The sequence below is a fragment of the Theropithecus gelada genome, chromosome 1 (assembly GCF_003255815.1).
Source record: "Theropithecus gelada isolate Dixy chromosome 1, Tgel_1.0, whole genome shotgun sequence".
Classification (NCBI taxonomy): Eukaryota; Metazoa; Chordata; class Mammalia; order Primates; family Cercopithecidae; genus Theropithecus; species Theropithecus gelada.
In genome coordinates, this window is record NC_037668.1 from 214,013,792 (window position 1) to 214,037,582 (window position 23,791).

General features: G+C 39.3%; 1 protein-coding gene across 2 annotated transcripts in view; it reads left to right on the forward strand.

The window, feature by feature from the left end:
• Positions 1-23,791, forward strand: part of FMN2 (formin 2) — a 399,343-nt gene that overhangs the window by 152,327 nt on the left and 223,225 nt on the right. For both annotated transcript variants that reach the window (XM_025363337.1, XM_025363416.1), the window contains exon 5: positions 17,148-17,235. In XM_025363337.1, the coding sequence (XP_025219122.1) occupies positions 17,148-17,235 (88 nt within the window). The remainder of the gene's footprint in view (positions 1-17,147; positions 17,236-23,791) is intronic.

Here is a 23,791-nt window from a genome sequence, read left to right on the forward strand (position 1 = left end):
CAAAAAAAAAAAAAAAAAAAAAAAAAAGTAATGCAGTCTGCTAGAATAAAAACTTTAATAAAATGTATACCTAATGCCATTTTGTTTGTCTGGAATCACTTAGGTATATTTTCAACTCTTGATTTTTTTTTTTTTTTTTTTTTTTGGTCAAGTTCATCCTAAATGTTTCAACTTTTTTCTAAGAAAGGAAAAGTTGATCTAAATAAGAAATTGAGTTTCTAATTCTTTTAAACTTATCCCTTTAAAGAAAAATATCAAAAAGCCTAAGAAGTTCCCTTGGTTTTTTGTTAGCACATTCCTGTGCTGTATTTAGTGTTGTGTTATGGCAGAGGTGTGTGTACACATGGCTCACAGGGCCTACACCAGAGGACGAGTGAGCTTTGGAGTCAGACTTAGCTGACAGGAAATCCCAGCCTGCCTCTCTGGCTTGGGTCTTTCAGCAATTTTTCATGCTGAACATCCCTCATTTCTGTGACTCAATACATAATAGTTGTTATTATTTTGACAGATGTGATTTATGTGTGTCACGCTGTTGGAACATTTAATTACTCCATTCAACTTGACTGTATTTAGAAAAGGCTATGGCTCTGCTCCTCTCCTTTAACAGCTTGTATTCTAAGAGAAGAATCCAACCATTCATTGGGTTGGATCATAAGTGTGGCTGATCTTGTAGGCTAGGTAGGTATCACTCTCTTTATTGTAGTGTGCCTTTCTTAAAATCAACTGGAACACGTATGTCTTGGAGTTTACCAAATCGCTTTTATATAACATGCATTTGCTTCTGTTAAAAACGACACATCTTCCATGTCTGACTTGATTTCTGGTTTAACAGTGATTTATAGTAGTATATTGAATGGCAGAAGATAGTCGAGGGAGATATTGTTATCAAGAAACAATGGAGAAGTCAGATGGACACTAGTTTTTACTTGGTGAGAAGATGTCCTGCAGACTTACTTGCACATATTTGAAATTCTTGCTTCTAGTTTGTTAGAACAACCTGAAGGATGGGACCAGAAGACCGGTATCAGGATCACAGACTAAATAAGAATGAAAGCAGGAACCAAGAAGATGGTGTCAGGAGAGATTGAAACAACCTACTCAGTTGATGAACAACATCCAGATGATGTTACAACCAAGAGACACAGCTCTCCAAACTTAAGTCTAAAATATATATCAAGACAACCAAATGACAGAGACAGGCTGGGAGAGCACAAGAGGCTCTTCTTGGTAACCTTACCAAATTCCACAGCTGTCAGTCTCCTTCCGAGGCTGACTCAGACCCAAAGGCAGGACAAGCAAAGCAAGACGCTTTCACCCATGCCATAGCTTGATCCTCTGCCAAGAGACACATCTGGGACCAAGTTCAGAAGCAGGCACATCGTGCCTAAATAGACCTTGATGTGTGATCGAAGTCGGCTTCTAGACTCTTAATCGGTGAGAGGTGTCAAATATCACCTCACCAATTAGCAAACTGTACCTCTGTTTTGTTTCTGAGATTAAATCTAGGCTGCCCAAGCAAAGAGGATTGTCTGGTGCCAACCAGATAGTCTGGAGATACCACTTGTGGGCATGGTCAGTGTCAATGCCTTCTGTGGTCCGCAGTGCCTTGGAATGCTGCTGGATGTCTTTGAGGTCGGTCACCCTCCCCTGAGGCTTACCATTAATCTGAGTAGGAGAATACAGTAGTGTAAATAAGACTGCAGTCTTCCTTGGTTGTGAGAGTAGACAGAAAAAAAAAAAAAAAAACCAAAAAAAAAAAAAAACCCTGATAACCTCTTGCTCTGCAAAATCCCATGCCAGCATTCTTCACTTTTGAGTGTAGACTAGTTAAGATTTAAAATGACTGCTGTTTTCATGAAATAGTATCAGACGGTTCAGAAAAGGCTCATGGTTCCTGATTCTCATTGGGTCAAAAATCTTGAGATGAATTTATCTTTCCAAACAAAGAAAATTGAATCCAAATCAAAGTTATGAGATAGCCAACAACAGTATGTCTAAAGAGTTCTTGGAGAAATCACACTTTGTAAATTCCCAAGGGGGTAGGAGTTAGCCAATGTATGGATTGTTCTCCTTCTTAATTTTAGATGTTTATTTCTTATCGCCTTCTATTATCTTTGCTGTTCCTCTTGTTGGAATAAACTCAAGTGATTTTACAACATCATAAATATAACTGCCAGTTATTGGATTACAAAATAAAACACCAGCACCTGGCATTTGCAAGACGTTTTATGCTTTGAAAATATTTTATATTTTGCCAAATTTGTTTATCTCAAATTATGGGAATATTGCATATGGATTATTAACTGTATTCTACACGTATGAAAATTTAGATCTTGAGGCCAAGGAACTTGTCCAAAGTTACATGGCTGCTAATTTAGGCAAAGACATATCCTGAAATACTGATCTCCTACTCTGATATAGATCAAATCATTGGAAATCTTGAGTCTGGGAATAGTTCTTTCTTTGCCTTTCCTTCTATTCTTACGTCTCCTGTTCACTTTGGTTTTACTATTTCATATTTGCTTATATTCTCCTGGTCATTAGGGTATTCTTGGGTGCATTTGATAGCTCGTATTCCTTGAGTACATTGCATACCTCTTGATATACCACCTTGTGCTCTAACGTCTGTTGAGAAACAACAGTTTTTACATTCCGAGGTTCTGCTTTGAAATTTACCTTAATTAATCTCTATAATTGAGCAATCTTATCTTTTTCTATTCAGAGAAGGATTTGCCATATTGGATCTGGCCATTTGTCCCTTTAATTAATGTCCACTTTTCAGCAAGGCCATTTCAGAAGAAAGCAATCTGCTCTCTTAACTAGGAATCAGGAAACTAAAACTTTTGTTGTGACTCTACATTTAGACTGTGTACAAATTATTTACTAGCTTGTAAGAAATTGTGAGATTTTACTAGCTTGTAAGAAATTGCAAGAAACTTCAAATTATCTCTATTGGATATTTCATGTGAAGCCCTTTGATGTCATCTTAATTAGCTAGTATTCCATGTGACACATATAAAATGCGTACTACATTTAAACTTCTGAATTAGCAACAAACACCATGTTGTCTGATCAAATAATTATTTAAATGTGGTTTTGGCTACTTGTGTAATAAATATAGTTCACATGAGCTTTCTTCTATGTTCAGCCATTATTCAATCACAGTTCAACCATTATTCAAATACTTCCTTTGCAAAGGAAGTATTCAGTGGTTCCTAAGTCTGCATCAGCATCAGCTGTGTATTTTTAAAAACATATGTAATCCAAGGCCCTACTCTAGAGAAAACTGACTTTTCAGAAAGGAGAGCAAGACCCTTTGTTTAAGAAGGTACCTAAGTGATTCTGATGTCTAGCCAGGGTTGGTTGTCTAACCATTTTTCCAGGTTTATTGTGGGACATCTAAGCTGGGCATAGCAGTTTTAACAAGGTTTACTTATTCAGTAGACATTTTTGGATGCTTACAATATATCAGTCATTATGTGGAGTACTACAGTAAGCAGTATGATACAGAGTGTGTCTAGAGGTGATTATGCTTTAGTGAAAATTGCCCCCAAATCACTTTATCATGTATATATTGTAATAGGAGTATATGTAGTCTCAGAAGAGTAAAGAAGTGCTCGTAAGTCAGCTCCTGTAAGAGTTCTGTGGGAGGTAGAGGGATGTTCAGGAAAAGCATCACAGTGGAATGAGACTTGAACATTCCTGTCCAGTGAGTAGTCAGAGTTTGTCATTTTGACAATAGAAAATAGAAGAGAAATACATTATCAGGGGCCCCTAAATATCTGTTTAAAGGGGAGTGACAGGATGAAGGCAGTACAGAATGCTGGGCTGAGAGCAGGACCGAGATCCTGGAGGCAGAATCCCACTCTGCCTGTACTCTCTGGGAGGAAGTGATGAGAACTTGCAGCGGGGTGGTGGTCGTGAAAGAGAAGAATGAAAGGCAAGGAAACATCAGTGGAACTTGATGTGTGGCTGGATACCAGAAATGCAGAGGAAGTTAGTCAGAGGTTCCGTCCTGATGACTGGAGATCATGGTGTCACTGACTGAGCTCTAGGGGTTGTGAAATAGAGCTGATTAGGCAGAGGATGATAAGGGTCTGGTTTTGTTTTTTGTTTTTTTGTTTTTTTTTTTTGGTCTTCTGTGCATTTACCCCACCGTCTAGCACAATGCCTGATGTGTAGTAGGGGTATTAGTTAAATATTGGTTTGGCTGTCTCTGTTGTGACTTGTAAAAGATGAAAAGTTAATTTTCTCTCTCTCATGGGGAAATCTAGGCAGGTAAGTGCCCAGGGAGGTGCAGTGCCTGTGCTCCATCAGGCTGTCCAGAGATTCATTCCCAGGCCTTCTGTTGCTTCACCCTCAGGGCGTAGTATGACTGATAATGGCTCACTTCCGTAATTCTGCCTCAGCCTGAGAGGAAAAGGATAGAGAAAGTAGAGGGCCGGCCAGGCGCAGTGGCTCACGCCTGTAATCCCAGCACTTGGGGAGGCCGAGGCGGGTGGATCACGAAGTCAGGAGATCGAGGCCACCCTGGCTAACATGGTGAAACCCCGTCTCTACTAAAAATACAAAAAATTAGCCAGGCGTGGTGGCACCGCCTGTAATCCCAGCTACTCAGGAGGCTGAGGCAGGAGAATCGCGTGAACCCAGGAGGCAGAGGTTGCAGTGAGCTAAGATCAAGCCATTGTACTCCAGCCTGGGTGACAGAGCAAGACTCCCTCTCTCGCTCAAAAAAAAAAAAAAAGAAAGAACGAAAGTAGAGGGCCAGCCAGCCTTTTGAAGGCTGTGCTTTTATTGCTGCCTGCATTCTGTTATCCATAACTTAGTCATATGGCTATCCCTGGATAAAAGTAGGAATAAAAGTAGGTGTTGTGGAACATGGCTGTAATCCCAGCCACTTAGGAGGCTGAGGTGCGAGGGATCACTTGAGCTTGGGAGTTAGAGGCTGCAATCAGCTATAACCATGCCACTAAGAGTGCTTCACTGAATATCCACTACAGTCTTTGGAAGTTGATACTGTTTTAATCATTTTTCTAGGGGAGGTAACTGAGGCTTTAGGATGTTGGAGTAGCTTTTCTCAAATACGTTAGAAAGCATTTTTAGAGAGGGTACTTGGATATCAGTTTGGAGAATGAACAGGAAGGGATGAGATGCAATGGGTGGCTTTAGAATTACTTGGAAGGCTTTTAAAATTCAGAGTGATGGTTCCTACTCTCACGTTCTGATTAGTAGGTTTGTGATAGGGCCTGAGAACTTGCATTTTTAATGTCTATTATTGATACATCATATTTATACATATTTATGATGTTACATGAATGGAATGTGTGGTGATGAAGCAGGAGAACCTCCACAATCTGTGCACCAGAAGAAATGGCATCACCTGAAAGCTTGTTAGAAACAAAGAACCTCAGTCCCACCTAGACTTAGGGATCAGAATCTTCGTTTTAGAGGATCCCAGATGATTCAAGCACACGTTAAGTTTGAGAAATACTGCTTTGTTTTAGAGAGACCATGTTCATAATCTCTACACAGTCCTGCCTTCTAGGGAAGCCTAAGATGATAACTTTATTAAGAGAATTATGAAGAGATATGACGTTAAAGCAGATTCAAGATAATTCTTTTTTCTGATTGTAAGTTCTAATTTTATAGATTTCAAATGTGTTCATTCTGCATTTTCTGCTTTTTGCCTAAGTTCTGAGATCATCTTAGAAGAGACTACTCTCCTCTTCATTGCATTGTGGTCACTGAATTCTAAGAATGTTCTAACCCTAGGTTCTTCTTTTCCAAGGTGTTGGAAAAAAAGGCCAGATCATAGCACTGGTTCATAATACAAAGGTTGGGTTACTTAAAGACACTGTGGAATCCATCCTTTTAGACATCTATCCTCTTCTGAATGTCTGCCTTCTGGAAGGTGGTAGATGATTATTGTTCCTATGTAACATCTTAGGCATTTAAATGTAAAATCCAGTTGTAATCAAGTGCGTTTGAATTATGATAGAAAAAGCAGGCCAGGAGTGGTGGCTGAAGCCTGTAATCCCAGCAGTTTGGGAGGCCAAGGCAGGTGGATCACCCGAGGTTGGGAGTTTGAGACTAGCCTGACCAACATGGAGAAACTCCATCTCTGCTATAAATACAAAATTGGCCAGGCATGGTCCCGCATGCCTGTAACCTCAGCTACTCGGGAGGCTGAGGCAGGAGAATCACTTGAACGTGGGAGGTGGAGATTGCAGTGAGCCGAGATCGTGCCATTGCACTCCAGCCTGGGCAACAAGAGCAAAACTCCATCTCAGAAAAAAAAAAAAAAAAGGCAAATTCCAGGTATGATATGTGAAAGATTCTGTAAGACTTTTTAAAGGACTAACCCTTAAACATGAGCCAATTGTGTTTAAAACCTATGATTAAAAAGCAACATGCAGATATCAGCATTTTTAGAGAGGGTACTTGGATATCAATTTGGAGAATGGACAGGAAGGGATGAAATGCAATGGGTGGCTTTAGAATTACTTGGAAGGCTTTTAAAATTCAGAGTGATGGTTCCTACTCTCATGTTCTGATTAGTAGGTTTGTGATAGGGCCTGAGCACTTGCATTTTTAATGTTTATTATTGATACATCATATTTATACATATTTACGATACATCATTATTTATACATATTTATGACGTTACATGCATGGAATGTGTGGTGATGAAGTCTGGATATTTAGTATCCATCACTTTGAGCATATATCATTCCTGTGAGTGAGGAACATTTCAAGTCCTTTCTTCTAGCTATTTTGTAATATATAATACATTGTTGGTAACTATGCTCACCCTCCTCTATCTGACATCAGAACGTATTTCTTCTATCTAATGCTCGTACCCGTTAATCAATCTGTCCTCATCACCTCCCCCTCCACCACACACCCCACCCAGCCTCTGGTATCTTTTGTTCTACTTTCTACCTCCATGAGATTAACATTTTTAACTCCCACATATGAGTGAGAGTATGCGATATTTGTCTTTCTTTACCTGGCTTATCTCACTTAAGGTAGTGACCTCCTGTTCTATCCATGTTGCTGCAAATGACATGATTTTATTCTTTTTTTATGCCTGGATAATATTCTGTTGTGTATGTATGTATATGTTTTATATATTATATGTATATATTAAAACATGTTATATAGATTTAAAAATACTTTCTTTATTTGTCCATTGATGGACACTTAGGTTGATTTCATATCTTTGCTATTGTGAACAGTACTGCAGTAAACGTAGGGTGAAGATATCCTTTTAATATTTATTTTCCTTTGGATACATACCCAGGAGTGGGATTGCTGGATCATATGGTAGTTCTATTTTTAGTTTTTTGAAATATTTCCATATTGTTTTCTATAGTGACTGTACTAATTGAAATCCCCTTTTATTCACATCCTTGCCAGAATCAATTTTTTTAAAATAATAGTCATTCTAACTGGGTAAGATATTATCTCATTGTGGTTTTGATTTGCATTATCCTGATGATTAGTGACGTTGAGCAGTTTTTTTCATATACCTGTTGGCCATTCGTATGTTGTCTTTTGAGAAATGTCTATTCATGTCCTCATTAAAAAGTGGGCAAAGGACGTGAATTATTTATTTATTCATTTATGTACTGTTGAGTTGTTTGAGTTCCTTGTATATGGATATTAGTCCCATGTTGAAGGAATAGTTTGCAAATATTTTCTCCCATTAAACAGGCTATGTCTTTGCTATGTTGATTTTTTTTGCTATCCAGAAGCTTTTTAGCTCAAAATAGTCCCATTTGTCTATTTTTGTTTTAGTTGTCTGTGCTTTTGAGGTCTTAACCATAAAATCTTTGTCTAGACCAATTTCCTGAAGTTATTTTCCCCCTGTTTACTTCGAGTAGATTTATAGTTTCGAGTCTTGCCTTTAACTTATTAATCCATCTTGCACTGATTTTGTGTATGGTGAGACATAAGGGTCAAGTTTCATTGTTCTGCATATAGGTATCCAATTTTTCTAGCACCATTTATTGAAGAGGATGTCTTTTCCCTCTTGTATGTTCTTGGTGTCTTTGTTGAAAATCAGTTGCCTGTAAATATGTGGATTTATGTCTGGGTTCTCTATGATTTTCCATTGGTCTATGTGTCTGTTTTTATACCAATACCATGCAGTTTTGATGACTGTAACCTTGTAATATATTTTGAGGTCAGGTAGTGTGATTCCTCCAGCTTTGTTTGTTGATTCATTTTGCTCAGGATTGCTTTGTCTATTCAGGCTTGTTTTTGGCTCTATAAGAATTTTAGGGTTGCTTTTGTATTTCTGTGAAAAAATGTCATTGTTTTGATAAGGATTGCATTGGATCTGGAGATTGTTTTGGGGAGTAGGGTCATTTCAACAATATTCTTCCTGTCCATGAGCATTGGATGTCTATTCATTTGTTTCTGTCCTCTTCAATTTCTTTCATCAGTGTGTTGTAGTTTTTCTTACAGAGGTCTTCTACATTCTTGGTTAAATGTATTCATAAGTTATTTATTTTTGTAGCTATTTGAGATTGGATTGCCTTCATTTCTTTCTCAGCTAGTTCATTATTGTTCTGTAGAAACACTAGTGATTTTTGTATGTTGATTTTGTATACTGCAACTTTACTGAGTTTCATCAGAACTAATGGGTTTTTTTGTGGCATCTTATATTTTCTAGATATAAGCTTATGTCATTTGTAAAGAGAAACAGTTTGACTTCCTGTCTTTCAATTTGGAATCCTTTTATTTCTTTCTCTTGCCTGATTTCGCTGGCTAGGAATTCTAGCACTATGTTAACTAGGAGCGGTGAAAGTGAGCATCCTTGTCTTGTTCCAATTATTAGAGGAAAGGCTTTCAGCGTTTCCCCATTCAGTATGATGTTAGCTGTGGGTTTGTCATATATGCCTTTATTAAGTTGACATATGTTCCTACTATACCTAGATTATTGAGAATTTTTATCATGAAGGGATGTTGAATTTTATCATCTGCTTTTTCTGTGTCCATTGAGATGATCATATGGCTTTTGTTTTTCACTCTCTTGATTTGATAAATCACATTTATTGATTTGCATATGTACAACCATTTTTGCATCCCTGGGATGATAAATCTCACTGATTATGGTATTTTTTTTTTTTTTGGATGTGCTGTTGAACTTAACTTGTTAGTATTTTGTTAAGGATTTTTGCATCACTGTTCATCAGGATATTGGACTGTAGTTTTCTTTTTTTGTTGTATTCTTATCTGGTTTTGGTATCAGGGTAATGCTGACCTTGTGGAATAAATTAGGGAGCATTCCCTTCTATTGTTTTTTTGCGGGGCAGAAGAGTTTGAGGAAAATTAGTGTTCTTTGTACATTTGGTAGAATTTGAAAGTGACACCATCTATTCCTGGACTTTTCTTTGTTGGGAGACTTTTTATTACTGATTCAATCTCACAGCTCATTGTTAGTCTGTTCTGGTTTTCCATTTCTTCTTGATTCAATCTCAGTAGATTGTATGTGTCCAGGAATTTATTCATTTCCTCTAGATTTTCCAGTATATTATTGTATAGTTGTTCATAATAGTCTCTGATGATCTTTTGTATTTCTGTGGTATCAGTTGTAATGTCTCATTTTTAATTTCTGATTTTGTTTATTTGGGTCTTCTCTCTCTTTTTCTTGGTTAGTCTAGCTAGCAGTTCATCAATTTTGTTTATCTTTTCATAAAACTAACTTTTTATTTTGTTGATTCTTTGTGGGTTTTTTTTAAGTCTTTATTTTGTTTAGTTCTGTTCTAATCTTCATTACTTATTTCTTCCTACTGATTTTGTTCTTGCTTTTCTAGTTGCTTGATATACATTGTTAGATTGCTTATTTGAGATCTTTCTACTTTTTTTGATGTAGGCATTTATTTTTTTAAGCTTCCCTCTTAGTACTACTTTTGTTGTATCTCTTAGGTTTTGGTGTTTTGTGTTTCCAATTTCATTTGTTTCTAGGAACTTTTTTTATTTCTTCCTTAATTTCTTCCTTGACTCAGTAGTCATTGAGGAGCGTGTTGTTGAATTTCCATGTATTTGTGCTGTTTCTAAAGTTCCTCTTGTTGCTGATTTCTACTTTTACTTCATTAATATCTAAGAAGATACTTGGTATGATTTCGATATTTAAAATTTGTTGATATTTTTGTGTCCTAACACATTATCTATTCTGGAGAATGTTCCATGTGATGATGAGAAGAATGTGTATTCTATAGCTGTTGAATGCAGTGTTCTGTAAATGTCTGTTAGGTCCATTTGGTCTAAAGTACAGTTTATATCCTAGGTTTCTTTGTTAATTTTCTGTCTAGATGATCCTACTATTGCTGAGAGTGTAATGTTGATGTCTTCTACTATTGTATTTGAGTCTGTCTCTCCCTTTAGATCTAATAATATGTTTTATATATCTGTGTACTCTGTTGTTGGGTACATACATCCTCTTGCTGAACTGAAACTTTTATCATGTTATCATCTTCTTTATAAGTGGAAAATTTAATCTGTTTACATTCAAGATTATTATTGATATGTAAGGGCAAATTCAGGTCATTTCCTTAATTGATTTCTTTTTTTATTTTTTATTTCATTCATTTATATATTTATTTATATATTTATTTATTTATTTATTGAGATGGAGTTTTACTCTGTTGCCCAGGCTGGAGTGCAGTGACACTGTCTCGGCTCAGTGCAATCTCCGCCTTTGGGGTTCAAGCAATTATCCTGCCTCAGCCTTCCAAGTAGCTGGGATTACAGGTGCCTGCCATCTTACCTGGCTAATTTTTGTATTTTTAGTAGAGATGGGATTTCACCATGTCGGCCAGGTTAGTCTCAAATTCCTGACCTCAGGTGATCCGCCTGCCTTACCCTCCCAAAGTACCAGGATTAGAGGTGTGAGCCACTGTTTCCGGCCTCCTTAACTGATTTCTGATTGCTTTGTATATCCTTTGTTCCTTTCTTTTTCTCTTATTGTTCATCATTGTGATTTTGTGGTTTCCTATATTGGCAACATTTGGATCCTTCCTCTTCCTTATTTGTGCGTTTGCTCTACCAGTGGATTTTATACTTTTGCATGCTTTCATGATGGTAGATATCATTTTTTTGCTTGCAGGTATAGCACTTCCATAAGCTTTTATTGTAGGCCCAGTCTTTTGGTGATTAGTACCTTCAACTTTTGCTTGTCTAGGAAAGACTGTATTTCACACATGCACACGTGTGTTTATTGCGGCACTATTCACAAGAGCAAAGACTTGGAATCAACCCAAATGTCCATCAGTGACAGACTGGATTAAGAAAATGTGGCACATATACACCATGGAATACTATGCAGCCATAAAAAAGGATGAGTTTGTGTCCTTTGTAGGGACATGGATGCAGCTGGAAACCATCATTCTTAGCAAACTATCACAAGAACAGAAAACCAAACACCGCATGTTCTCACTCATAGGTGGGAACTGAACAATGAGATCACTTGGACTTAGGAAAGGGAACATCACACACCGGGGCCTATTATGGGGAGGGGGGAGGGGGGAGGGTTTGCACTGGGAGTTATACCTGATGTAAATGACGAGTTGATGGGTGCTGACGAGTTGATGGGTGCAGCACAGCAACATGGCACAAGTATACATATGTAACAAACCTGCACGTTATGCACATGTACCCTAGAACTTAAAGTATAATAATAAATAAATAAATAAATAAATAAATAAGAAAGACTGTATTTCTCCATCAATGAAGGGTAACTTTGTTGGGAAGAGTATCCTTGGCTGGCAGGTTTTTTTTTTTTTTTTTTTTCCAGCTCTTTGAATATATCATTTAATTCTCTCCTGGCAAGTAAGGTTTTTGCTAAGAAATCAGCTGTTATTCTTACGGGGGGTTTCTATTATAAGTGACTAGATGCTTATCTCTTGCTATTTTTAGAATTTGTTCTTTGCCTGTGACTTTTGACAGTTTGACTCTAATGTGCCACAGAGAAGATCTTTTTGAACTGTATCTATTTGGGGATTTCTGACCTTCCTGTATCTGTATGTCTAAATCTCTTACTAGACTTGGGAATTATTTTAGCTCTTATTTCATTAAGTAGGTTTTTGATCCCTTTCATTTATTCTTCATCTTCTGGGACACTGAAAATTGAAATATTTGTTTGCTCTATGGCGTCCCATGTGTGATGTAGTCTTTGTTCACTCTTTTTTTTTTTTTTGAGACAGAGTCTCACTCTGTTGCCAGGCTGGAGTTCAGTGATGCAATCTTGCCTCATTGCAATTTCTGACTCCCTGGTTCAAGCGATTCTCCTGCCTCAGCCTCCCGAATAGCTGGGATTACAGGCACACACCACCAGGCCCAGCTAATTTTTGTATTTTTTTTTTTTTAAGTAGAGACGGGGTTTCACCGTGTTGGCCAGGATGATCTCAATCTCCTGACCTTGTTATCTACTTATTTCAGCCTCCCAAAGTGCTGGGATTACAGATGAGAGCCACCACGCCTGGCCTGTTCGTTCTTTTTTATTCTTTATTCTTTACTTTTGTCTGACTAGGTTATTTCAGAAGACCTGTCTTCAAGTTATAAAATTCTTTCTTCTGCTTAATCTAGTTTATTGTTGAAGCTTTTGAATGTGTTTTGTATTTTATTCAATGAATTCTTCCATCCCGGAATTTCTGTTTGGTTCTTTTTTATGAGATCTACCTTTTTGATAAATTTGTCATTCATATCCTGAATTGGTTTTCTAATTTCTTTGTATTGTTTATATGAGTTGTCTTGCATATCACTGAGATTCTTTAATATCATTATTTTGAATTCTTTTTCTGGAACTTCATGAATGTCTTTTTCATTTGAATTCATTGCTGGAGAATTACTATGTTCCTTTGGAGGTGTAATATCTCCTTGTTTTATTATGTTTATTGTATATTTACATTGATATCTGTGCATCTGGTGTAACAGTCACTTATTCCAACTTTTTTGAATTTACTTTTATAGGGGAGGACTTTTTCCTGAAGATGTATCTGTGGTGTTGGTTTGATGTAGCATTTTGCCTTTGATTCTGGGTGAATACAGCAGTGTAGTCTCTGTATGATTTTTTCTTCCGTAAGTATCAGTAGTGCTTGTAATTTCCTCAGAGGCTTAGGGTGTGGTTGTTAGTGGAGGTTGTGGTAAGTTTGCTGGGGATGAGGATGCTAGGTGGGCCAGTCCTCAATCATTGGCAGGTGCTTGAGGTGGCAGTGGCAGGCTGGGCACGCCTGTGCTTTGGTCGTAGGGTCATGTATGCTGGCCCTGATATTAGCAGGTTCAGTCAGGCCAATTGGACCTCCAGGTGGCTTGCTTGGGTGCCAGCAGTGAAGAAGTGGGCTGGGTGGCTGGGAGGGTCCTTGGGCTCCTAGGCAGTGGGCATGGTGCTGGGGGCAGCAGGAGCAGTGATGAGACAACGCTTAGGCTCCCAAGTGGTTTGCACTGCTATTGGCAGTGGCTGTGACAGGCCACGCAGGGCAGTCTCAAGGCTTGCAGGTGGCATGGGTGAGTGGATGGTGTGGGTGGGTGAGTGCTAGTTGTGGTGTTTGCAGTAGGATGGGCGAGTTTGTCCTCAGGCCCCCAGAAGGAGTGCTCAGGTGCCAGTGGGCATGAATGGGGCAGGGCCATTCCCAAGCCTCTGGATGGTGTGCTTGGGCACTGGGGGAGTGGGTGGGTTTTAACTGTTTTAACTTGGTTAAGTGGCCCTGTTCTCTGGCCCCTAGGTGGTACATGTGGGTGCTGGCTGTGGTAAGCAGGATAGAGATGGACCCCAGGTCCCCCACACCCCACCCTGGCAGAATGGCTGGGTGAGGGTGGCAGCAACTGCGTGGTGGCCCTGAGGCCCTGCTGGGGAGGGTGGAGTTACTATGGCCACAGTTGTAAACAGCTAACTGGGGGAGCATGTGCTATGGCTCTGTATGGCAGCCGCAAGTGGGGTACCCCATCTTCAGGGTGCTCTTAAATGCACAAAGGCCTTTATACTAGGGGTAGCAGGGTCATTGGCAAAGGCTTGTGCTTTGGCCCTGGCTGCAGTTGAGGATATCAGGGGAGCCTCAGGGATGTGGCGATGCAGGGGCTATTGGGCCCCAGGGCAGGATGCAGTCTGGTGGGGCTGGCATTTCAAAATAGTGCCTTCCTGTAACTGCTTATGACACAGCGGGTGAGTGGAACTCAGTGCACTGCCTCTCTGGAGGTGTGCTGCTTCCTGGTCTCCGGGTGGCTCCCTGTGTTAGCCTCAGGGCCTGTGCGGATCATGGGGTTCTCCCGTGGCTACGATTGCAGGAGTCTGTGGTGGAAATGTGGGCTGCTGGGGTCACTGACTACTACGTGAGGGAGCCTGGAGAACCTTTATCGCATTCGGGAGCCTCTCTAGGCTCCCAGCTGGTCCTGGCTGAGCAGACTGCCCCACTTCCCTCTTCTTCTTCGCCTCCCATGTTTCCTGTCACTTAGTTTTTGAATTCCAGTGTTCTCTCTTATGTGATCTGTTTGACCTGTGATTACCTACTCACTATTTCAGTTCTTGTTTGTGGAGGAGGTGGGTACCAGGTGCCTCTAGTCAGCCGTCTTGAAACTCCCCTCTAACTTTTTCTTGGATTTTTGATAACTTCCCAGGTGATGGTGGTTCTCATTTGTCCAAGGAACACACTTTGAGAACCACTGGGCTAGAGTTTGGCAGACCCATCAGAAATGTTTGCATTTATCTATGTAAGATAAAGTATAGAACTAAATGCTGAAAATAGAGTTAAGGAGGAGGGGTGGTTTCCACAGATACAGAGGAGCTGTAATTGGCAGGACTTGATCCCAGACCAGAGTGTGCAGGTGAAGGGGAGGTAGGAGTCTTGACTGGTTTCTAGATTCCTAATGTTGGTAGGCAGATGAAGAATAGTGGTACCTTTATCTCAATATGTAGCATAAAGGAGAAGAAGCTGGCTGCTAGTGTTGGGGTGGAACTGATCAATGTGTGTCATTTTAGACATGTCAAATGGAGATTATGTGGACAATTTAAATGGAGATATCTTTTTGGAAAGTAGGAGACTGCCAAGTTGAAGATGCAAACATGTATGTTTCTACAGGAGAAATTATATAGGTTGTAATGTGAAGAGAATAAGGTACAGAGAACAGAACTATAGGATATGCACATATTTAAGGTGAAATCAGAATAATTCATCTTCAAAAGGACTGAGAAGAAATGTTAGGAGCCCTGGAAAAGAAGTTACTATAAGGGTGTGATCAACATGTTAATACTCTAGGGAGGTCAAATGATACATGGATTGAAACGTGCCTATTGCACTGAGAAACCAGAAAATGATAGAAAACCTTAATAAAAGCATTTTCATCAAGCAGCATGACTGGGCCCGGATTGCACTGACTTGTGGTGAGAAACTGGTTTTCAGGACAGAGTATACACCTTCTGCTTCTCTGATACTAAATTCCTATTTTTTAAGCTCTGAAGAGGACAATGCTATGGATAGAAATACTTCACTGTACTAATAGGTTCATATTCTAGTTATAACCTCATTTTTCTAGGTGGAATTTAGAGAAATGTTTAAAGAGTAAATTTAGAATCAAAATGTATATGTTGTTTTTTCTTTTGCAAAAGTGGTGCCTTTTGGGAGATATTGTGCTTTACCCAGAGGCTTTCAGAAATGATTAGGGCAGGACCGGGCAGCGGTGGTTTACGCCTGTTATTTCAACACTTTGGGAGGCCGAGGTGGGTGGATCACCTGAGGTCAGGAGTTCGAGAACTGTCTGGCCAACATGGTGAAACCCGGTTCCTACTAAAAGTACAAAAAAAAAAAAAAATAGCCAGGCTTGGTGGCATGCGCCTCTAGTCCCAGCTACTTGGGAGGCTGAGGCATGAGACTCACTTGAACGTGGGAGGTGGAGGCTGCAGTGAGCCGAGATCACGCCACTGCACTCCATCCTGGGTGACAGAGCGAGACTCCATCTCAAAACAAACAAACAACAACAAAAAAGGTCAGGGTGGTTTTTGTGGTTGGTCCTTCTGAAAGTGTTATGTTTTATTCCCCACCCCATCCATGCTGGGGCACCCAGAGTGCTATTATTGCTGTTAAGAATATTGTTTTACTCTGTGACTTTGTGTAACAGTTGGGTATGATTATTTTATTGCTATTCTGATTGACCCAGCTTAAACCATAAGGGAAGACAGGGTCCACAGATGCAATAGCTGTTAGGGCAGCTGTCACTTCTGGTAATTTGACTATAACCACTTTCTTTCCTTTTCCTCCAGTGTTTTTCTAAGCAGATTTAAAACAAAACATTGGGAGTAAATAGAAAATGCTGCCCTTCACACGATCAGGACCTGGGTCAGTTTCATAAGCAGGATTTCCTGGTGATGCTATTGTCTGGAAAACATGGTCAAAAAAATATCTGTCTGTTCTGTAACAGCCTGCCCACCTCTGTTTTAGGAAACCTTCCCATGGGATCGTGTGCCCTGATTCTTCAAGACTTGCTGGAAATCCAGACTTGAGATTGTGCTGGTGCAGCCCTTTTAATATGATACTTGTATCCCTCTGTTAATTAGTAGGAAAGTTCTCCCCAAAATGTGGGTCAAATGCAGAATGAGAGGAACTTCCAGTAAAATAGTGAGCTTTCTATGTGACCCAAGTGAAAGCACTTTTTTTTTTTTGAAATTTTCGTGATACAACCAAACTAATCTAGCAGATTCTCTATGTGTGTAATTTTTTTTTTTTTTTTTTGCCCTTCACTTGTTGACATGTTTCAAGCTTCAGTGTTTCAAGGCTCACATTAAAAAAAACACTTCAAATCTCAGGCTGCAAATGATCATATGTGTAATTGTGATTTTACAGAGATCAGACTAATTTCCTAGACCATTAGAAATTTTACTTGTTGACAGATCAGGCTCTCAAAAGACTGGTTAAAAACATGTCTTTGAGGCTGATGGTGAATAATGGGGGAAAATGATGGATTTTGAAGATTTATGATATAAAAACCAAAAACTCTTCAAACATTAAAAAAACCAGCTGTTTTGAATACTTTAGGTAATGATGTGAGGTATTTTCCCTTAATTTGTTCTTCATTTAGGATTTTTTAAAATGCTAGTAAGCATATTGGAGTTCAAATTAACGTTTTCCCCTTTTACTTTCTTTCTCGAGCAGGTTGTCAAGTTATTAAGCAACAAAAGATCACAAGCAGTTGGAATACTAATGTCTAGTCTTCATTTAGATATGAAAGACATACAACATGGTAAGTGTCAGAATAAAAAGTTAGCTTTTGAATATTAAAATTTGGGCTGAAGGATATGATGCTTGGTGGTAAAGTTATTTCAAACTTAGAGTTTCTGTGTAGACTGAGGTTAGTATATTTCCCATAAGTGTGATCAAGCTATCTCCCATGATTGTTTCTGGAAGGATTACTATTAATTTGCCTGAGGTGTTATTTGTATACCTTACTGTCTCATTCTCATGTGACATCTTAGTCCAGGCTACTATAACCAAGTGCCCCAGACTGGTGGGTGATAAATAAGAGAAGTTTATTTCTCACAGTTCTAGGAGGCTGGAAGTTCGAGATCAGGGTGCCAGCATATTCCGTTCTGGGGAGGGCCGTCTTCCAGGTCGCAGACTGCCATCTTCTCCGTGTATCCTCAACTGGCAGAAGGAAGGAAAGAGAGTTCTCTTGGTCTGTTTTATAAAGGGACTGATCCCATGCATGAGAATTCTACCCTTGTGACCTAATGGCCACCCCCTAGGATCCTGTCTCCTAGTACCTTCACGTGGGAGTGAGGTTTGCAATATATGAACAGAAATATTTTCTGTTTGGAATTAGAGTGGTTCTTAATATTTTATAAATGGCTTTAGTGTCAATATTTTAATACTTGAATTCTACTGTACAACTGATGACCATTCTTATGCTGTATCCGCTTATGACATTTTTTCTGAGAGATACTGCCCAAAGGTGAATAGAGGAATTAAGTGTAAATTCAGAGCCTCCCTTAAGCTGACTAGAACCTAAGAATAGATTTAAAGCAGATTGAATTATCCAGTGGAATGCCAGTTTACCTATTAAAGAAATATGGTTTCAAGAATAACACAGACCTTATAATCACGAAAGCATTTAACTGGCTTTCTAGCTTACCCCTTTACGAATGTGGATTCTATTTGTTGGACTGAAAATCTTGTGTGGGATAATTCATAAATAGCACAAGCTTGGTATGCCTGTCAATTGATGAGTAACTCTTAATCACAATTTCAGTTTTTATTACATTGTTTTGATGGGGAGGAGACTTCCTCAAGCTGAAACATTTGGGGTACTAGTCATCGAAGAGAAGGCCAAGGCTGGCGCCAGGCAGTACTTGGTGTTTCTAAAGCTGGCAGATGTAGCCCAGTTAAGTCATAGGATGAAATCTGAAAATAATGATATGGTTCTTTCCTTCAGTCAAATATTCAACTCGGGTTGAGTTGATAATGAGAACCTTATGAACAAAAGAGTCCGCCTGACATCTGTGTCTGTGGTAAAGCCAGTGAGAGTTCACTGAAAATTTGCTTGCTTGAACATGCAACGCTAGCAATAACATGGCATGAAAGGCGGTAGTTGAAGGGTCATACAGAATCATGCATAGACTTTATCCCATTAGGATGTTAAGTGATTCCTTTAGTCCCTTTGAAACCCTGTACACTTTTTTTTTTAAAAAAATATGGCGACTTTCCAATTCTAAAGCAGTAAGAGGTTGTGCCCTCCTGCAGGCAAAGTCCTGTTCTGGCTTGGTGTATTGTCTGCAAACAGGAGTTAGATGTGTGAATCGCTTGTGTCCTCTAGCGTAAACTTGACTTCTCTCAGGATATGCCTCCACTGAGAAATTCACAGAAGCATAAACATCATTGATTTTGGATATAGAAGTGGCCACAGAATTTATCTAGACCTCTAATGTCATTTTTAAAAAATATTTTTTATTTCTATAGGTTTTTGGGGAACAGGTGGTATTTGGTTACATGAGTAAGTTCTTTAGTGGTGATTTATGAGATTTTGGTGCACCCATCACCCGAGCAGTATACACTGAACCCGAGTTGTAGTCTTTTATTCCTTACCCCCTCCCACCGTTCCCCCAAGTCCCCAAAGTCCATTGTATCACTTTTGATGCCTTTGCATCCTCACAGCTTAGCTCTCACTTATGAATGTGAGAACATACAATGTTTGGTTTTACATTCCTGAGTTCACTTAGAAAAATAGTCTCCAGCTCCATCCAGGTTGCTGCGAATGCCATTAATTCGTTCCTTTTTATAGCTGAGTAGTATTTCATCATATGGAATATGCCACAATTCTTTATCTACTCATTGATTGATGGGCATTTAGGCTGGTTCCATATTTTTGCAATTGCAAGTTGTGCTGCTATAAACATGCGTGTACAAAAGTATCTTTTTCATATAATGGCTTCTTTTCCTCTGAGTAGACCAGTAATAGGACTGCTGGATCAAATGGTAGTTCTACTTTTAGTTCTTTAAGGAATCTGCACACTGTTTTCCATAGTGGTTGTACTGGTTTACATTCCCACAAGCAGTGTAGAAATGTTCCCTTTTCACTGCACCCATGCCAACATCTATTATTTTTTTAACTTTTTAAAATATGGCCATTCTTGCAGGGGTAAGGTGGTATCCTATTGTGGTTTTGATTTGCATTTCCCTGATCATTGGTGATGCTGAGCATTTTTTCATGTTTGTTGGCCATTTGCATATCTTCTTTTGAGAATTGTCTATTTATGTCCTTAGCCCACTTTTTGATGGAATTGTTTGTTTTCTTCTTGCTAACTTGTTTGTATTCCTTGTAGATTCTGGATATTGGTCCTCTGTCAGATGTATAGATTGTGAAGACTTTCTCCCACTCTGTGGGTTGTCTGTTTACTCTGCTGACTATTCCTTTTGCCATGCAGAAGCTCATTAGTTTAGTTAAGTCCCACCTATTTATCTTTGTTTTCATTGCATTTGCTTTGGGTTCTTGGTCATGAAGTCTTTGCTTAAGCCAATGTCTAGAAGGGTTTTCCCAGTGTTATCTTCTAGAATTTTTATAGTTTCAGGTCTTAGGTTTAAGTCCTGGACCCATCTTGAGTGGGTTTTTGTATAATGTGAGAGATGAGGATCCAGTTTCATTCTCCTACAGTGTCTTGCCAATTATCCCAGCACCATTTGTTGAATAGAGTGTCCTTTCCTCACTTTATGTTTTTGTTTGCTTTGTCAAAGATCAGTTGGCTGTAAGTATTTCACTTTGTTTCACTGGTCTATGTGTCTGTTTTTATACCAGTACCATACTGTTTTGCTGACTATGGCCTTATTGTATAGTTTGAAGTCAGGTAATGTGATGCTTCCAGATCTGTTCTTTGTATTTAGTCTTGCTTTGGCTATGTGGCATTTTTATTGACAGGCAAAAGAAGACCTGTGAGTGCTCCGGTTTCCCTCTCAGTATCACACAGCTCATTAGTGGAACAGGTTGAACTTGCACTTGGGCCCCTTCTTTAACAAGTATTTTTTTTTTTTCATTCAGACACACTGCTTCTCCAAGATTGTGCTTTTCTTATCACCAGCACTGGTTTCTCTAAAACAAAGTTTATGTAATATTCTAATAAACAGCAAGAATCATTTTCTCTCCTCTTCTTTGCTGACAGTACTCTAGGGTTGCATTTAGTTTGTAACATTTATATTTCAAAGTGCTCCGTTAGAGTAATTCGTGTGTAAGGCTTGGATTCTAGGTATCAAAGTTCTAACCCTGGTCCTGCTACCACATCTACTGAGCACCACTTGCTCAGTCTGTTATTTGAATACAGGTTATTTCCCACGATAATAGATGTGGAGCATTCTTGGCAACACATACATTCAAAAGGCAGAGAGGAGAGAAGAGGTCAGGTTCTTGACTCAGTTCATTAATGCGGCAAATATAAGGAGGCATTCCAAAATAATTACCTGTGTATGTTTAGTATATAAAAGTTATAGTGAAGGCCTGAGCTGCTGGCTCTTTGGTAATGTTCAAACTGGCCTACAGTTATAATAGCTCTGAAAAAGTCTCACTCTGTGGTTTACACTAATTTGAAGTCTGAGAGGAAAGTGCCTTCCAGAGAAGATTTACCATTTATGTGTGTGTGTGTGCTAGGGTCTGGGGGCACTGTGGGTTTAGGATCACCGTGAATCAAGCTTTGGGGGATGTGGGGGGGTCCCTTCAGCCAGTGCTAACTGTATGTCCACGGAATGGGTTGGTTCCCCTCAGTATAGCCCTTTGAGTCCCATTTCATTGTGGGGTATGTCTAGAATCTCTATGGTAAGTGGGTTCTGGGCTTTGATATTTGGCCCCTGCCACTGTGAAACTGTTGAGAGAAAGTTGACGTTTGTTAGGATAGGCAGATACACTCAGGGCAAAAGCAGTTTGCGAGCTGTGTCACTTCCCTGAGTTCTCTCTTCATTTTGTTTAGCACGGTAATTCTTTATGATTTTGTCAGCTCTTTGATGTCTTTGTGATATTTTACAAACACGTTTCACTCAGCATTTTTAGTTGTTGTTAGTGGGGGACTGATTTCAAATGATTTTGGCCTGTTATTCCCGTAAATTGATATTATAAGAGTATCCTACAGCTTCATAGTGGTAGTTTAGTTTTGTGAAAATTGATTAAATTTTTTTTACAACATTTGGTCCATATTTCAGGGGTCAGTGTGCTCTTCACACATCTTAGGTCCATTTTCATAGGTAACAGTAGTTGCAAAAGAATTTGCAATTCCATAAGGTTCAGCTTTATCCCCCGACAATGTCACGGTTAGATAGAAATACCATATAATTTATCATCCTAACTGGGATACTTTAAGACTGGAAGGGGATGTCATTGATAATGTTGCCTGGATAACAAATGTAAAGTGAAAACTTTTCCTTTTTTTTTTTGCTTTTTTGTTTTTGAGACAGAGGCTCGCTCTGTCATCCAGGCATAGTGCAGTAACGCAATCTCAGCTCACTACAACTTCTGCCTCCCAGGTTCAAGCGATTCTCATGCCTCAGCCTCCTGAGTATCTGGGATTATAGCCACCTGCCACCACACCCAGCTAATTTGTGTTTTTAGTAGAGATAGGGTTTCACCATGTTGGCCAGGCTAGTCTCAAACTCCTGACCTCAAGTGATCTACCCGCCTCGGCCTCCCAAAGTGCTGGGATTACAGGTGTGAGCCACCTTACCTGGCCCCAAAAACTTTTCAAATACGCTAGTAGTATTGTCACCCTACTACCAGATCGAACTGAAGCAAGTTTCAGACTGAACCCTCCCCACACACAGATCTTTATTACACTGGTATTTCTTGGCCATCTCAAGCAAAATAGTTTGAAAACCCTGCTTCATAAACTTGAGGTTGTCTAGCTCTCTCTTTATAGGGGCTCTCACCGTGATCTTATCTGAAAGGTTTGCTTCAGACATATACAAGCTTTGCACGGAGGTAGGAATCTGCTACCCTCATAGTCTGCACCAGACATCTAGAAACTCAACTCAGCCAGTGGCTGCACCCAGTACTGTTTAGGTCCTAGGCCTCAGGCAGCTTCCTTAAAGAACAAAGCTATTGGCCTCCAGTAGACTCTTATTCTAGCTATGGAAGAGGTAGTAGTAGAGCATCTCTAAGAGATTTCAGCTAATCCACACGTCCAGAATGACTTTAATTTCACCATTGAAAGCCCATTTCAGACATTAGTGTGCGTATTAAAGCCTCGATTGTTGATTTAGATAGAGATAGCTGAGCAGCTTGCATTAACTGCCTCTGGAGAATGGCCTTTCTTGCACAGTGCTGGTCAGCCATCCCTGAGGTGTGGTCTCTTAGACACTCCCTCTGCAAAAATATTTGAAAATAGATTACAGATCTCATCACAAGGAATACCTAATATCTGTTTAACAGTCTTACACATTAAACTTATGGAAACACGTTTCGATATACTGCAGGGATACCAACCCCAGGGTATGAATGGCTCTGGTTCCTTCCCGTCTTTTATATCTGTCCTGTCCAAAGCTAACTGGAATTATGGGCCCTTGGGCAGTGAATGCTATATGACCTCCTTGCTGAAAGTTCTATCCTGTTTAAACATGATTTATGAAAATCATGTGTCTTAAAATTAAATGAGATAGTAATGTAAACTACGCAATATTCCATCAGAAATGTAGTTGATACAGTCAATACAATTGTAGTTATTTTTATTATTTAATCTCTGAGCCTAATGATTGCTTTCCCAAACAGTTTATTTAAAATTATATAGTTAAGGGTAACTTGCAAAGACAATACACAGGCTTTTAGATTTCAATCAGAAATGCCAGTGAGATCTCAGTGTTAATTATGACTTCTCATCGGAATCGTGTCATATTGCTGCTGTTTTGGTCTGTCATTACCCTCCCTCAAAAGGATTCAAAGCTGAGAAGCCTTATTCTGATAATTGTCTAGGAAGAAATTGTCCTAATGTAGCAGGTACCAAAAAGAGAACTGCTGTTGGCATACAGGATACATATTCTTTTTAAAATTTGTTTATTTTTATTTTTTATTATACTTTAAGTTCTGGGGTACATGTGCAGAATGTGCAGGTTTGTTACATAGGTATACATGTGCCTTGGTGGTTTGCTGCACCCATCAACCTGTCATCTGCATTAGGTATTTCTCCTAATACTATCCCTCCCTTTGTCCCCTACCCCCTGACAGGTCTTGGTGTGTGATGTTCCCCTCCCTATATCCATATGTTCTCATTGTTCAGCTCCCACTTAGGAGTGAGAACATGTGGTGTTTGGTTTTCTGTTCCTGTGTTAGTTTGCTG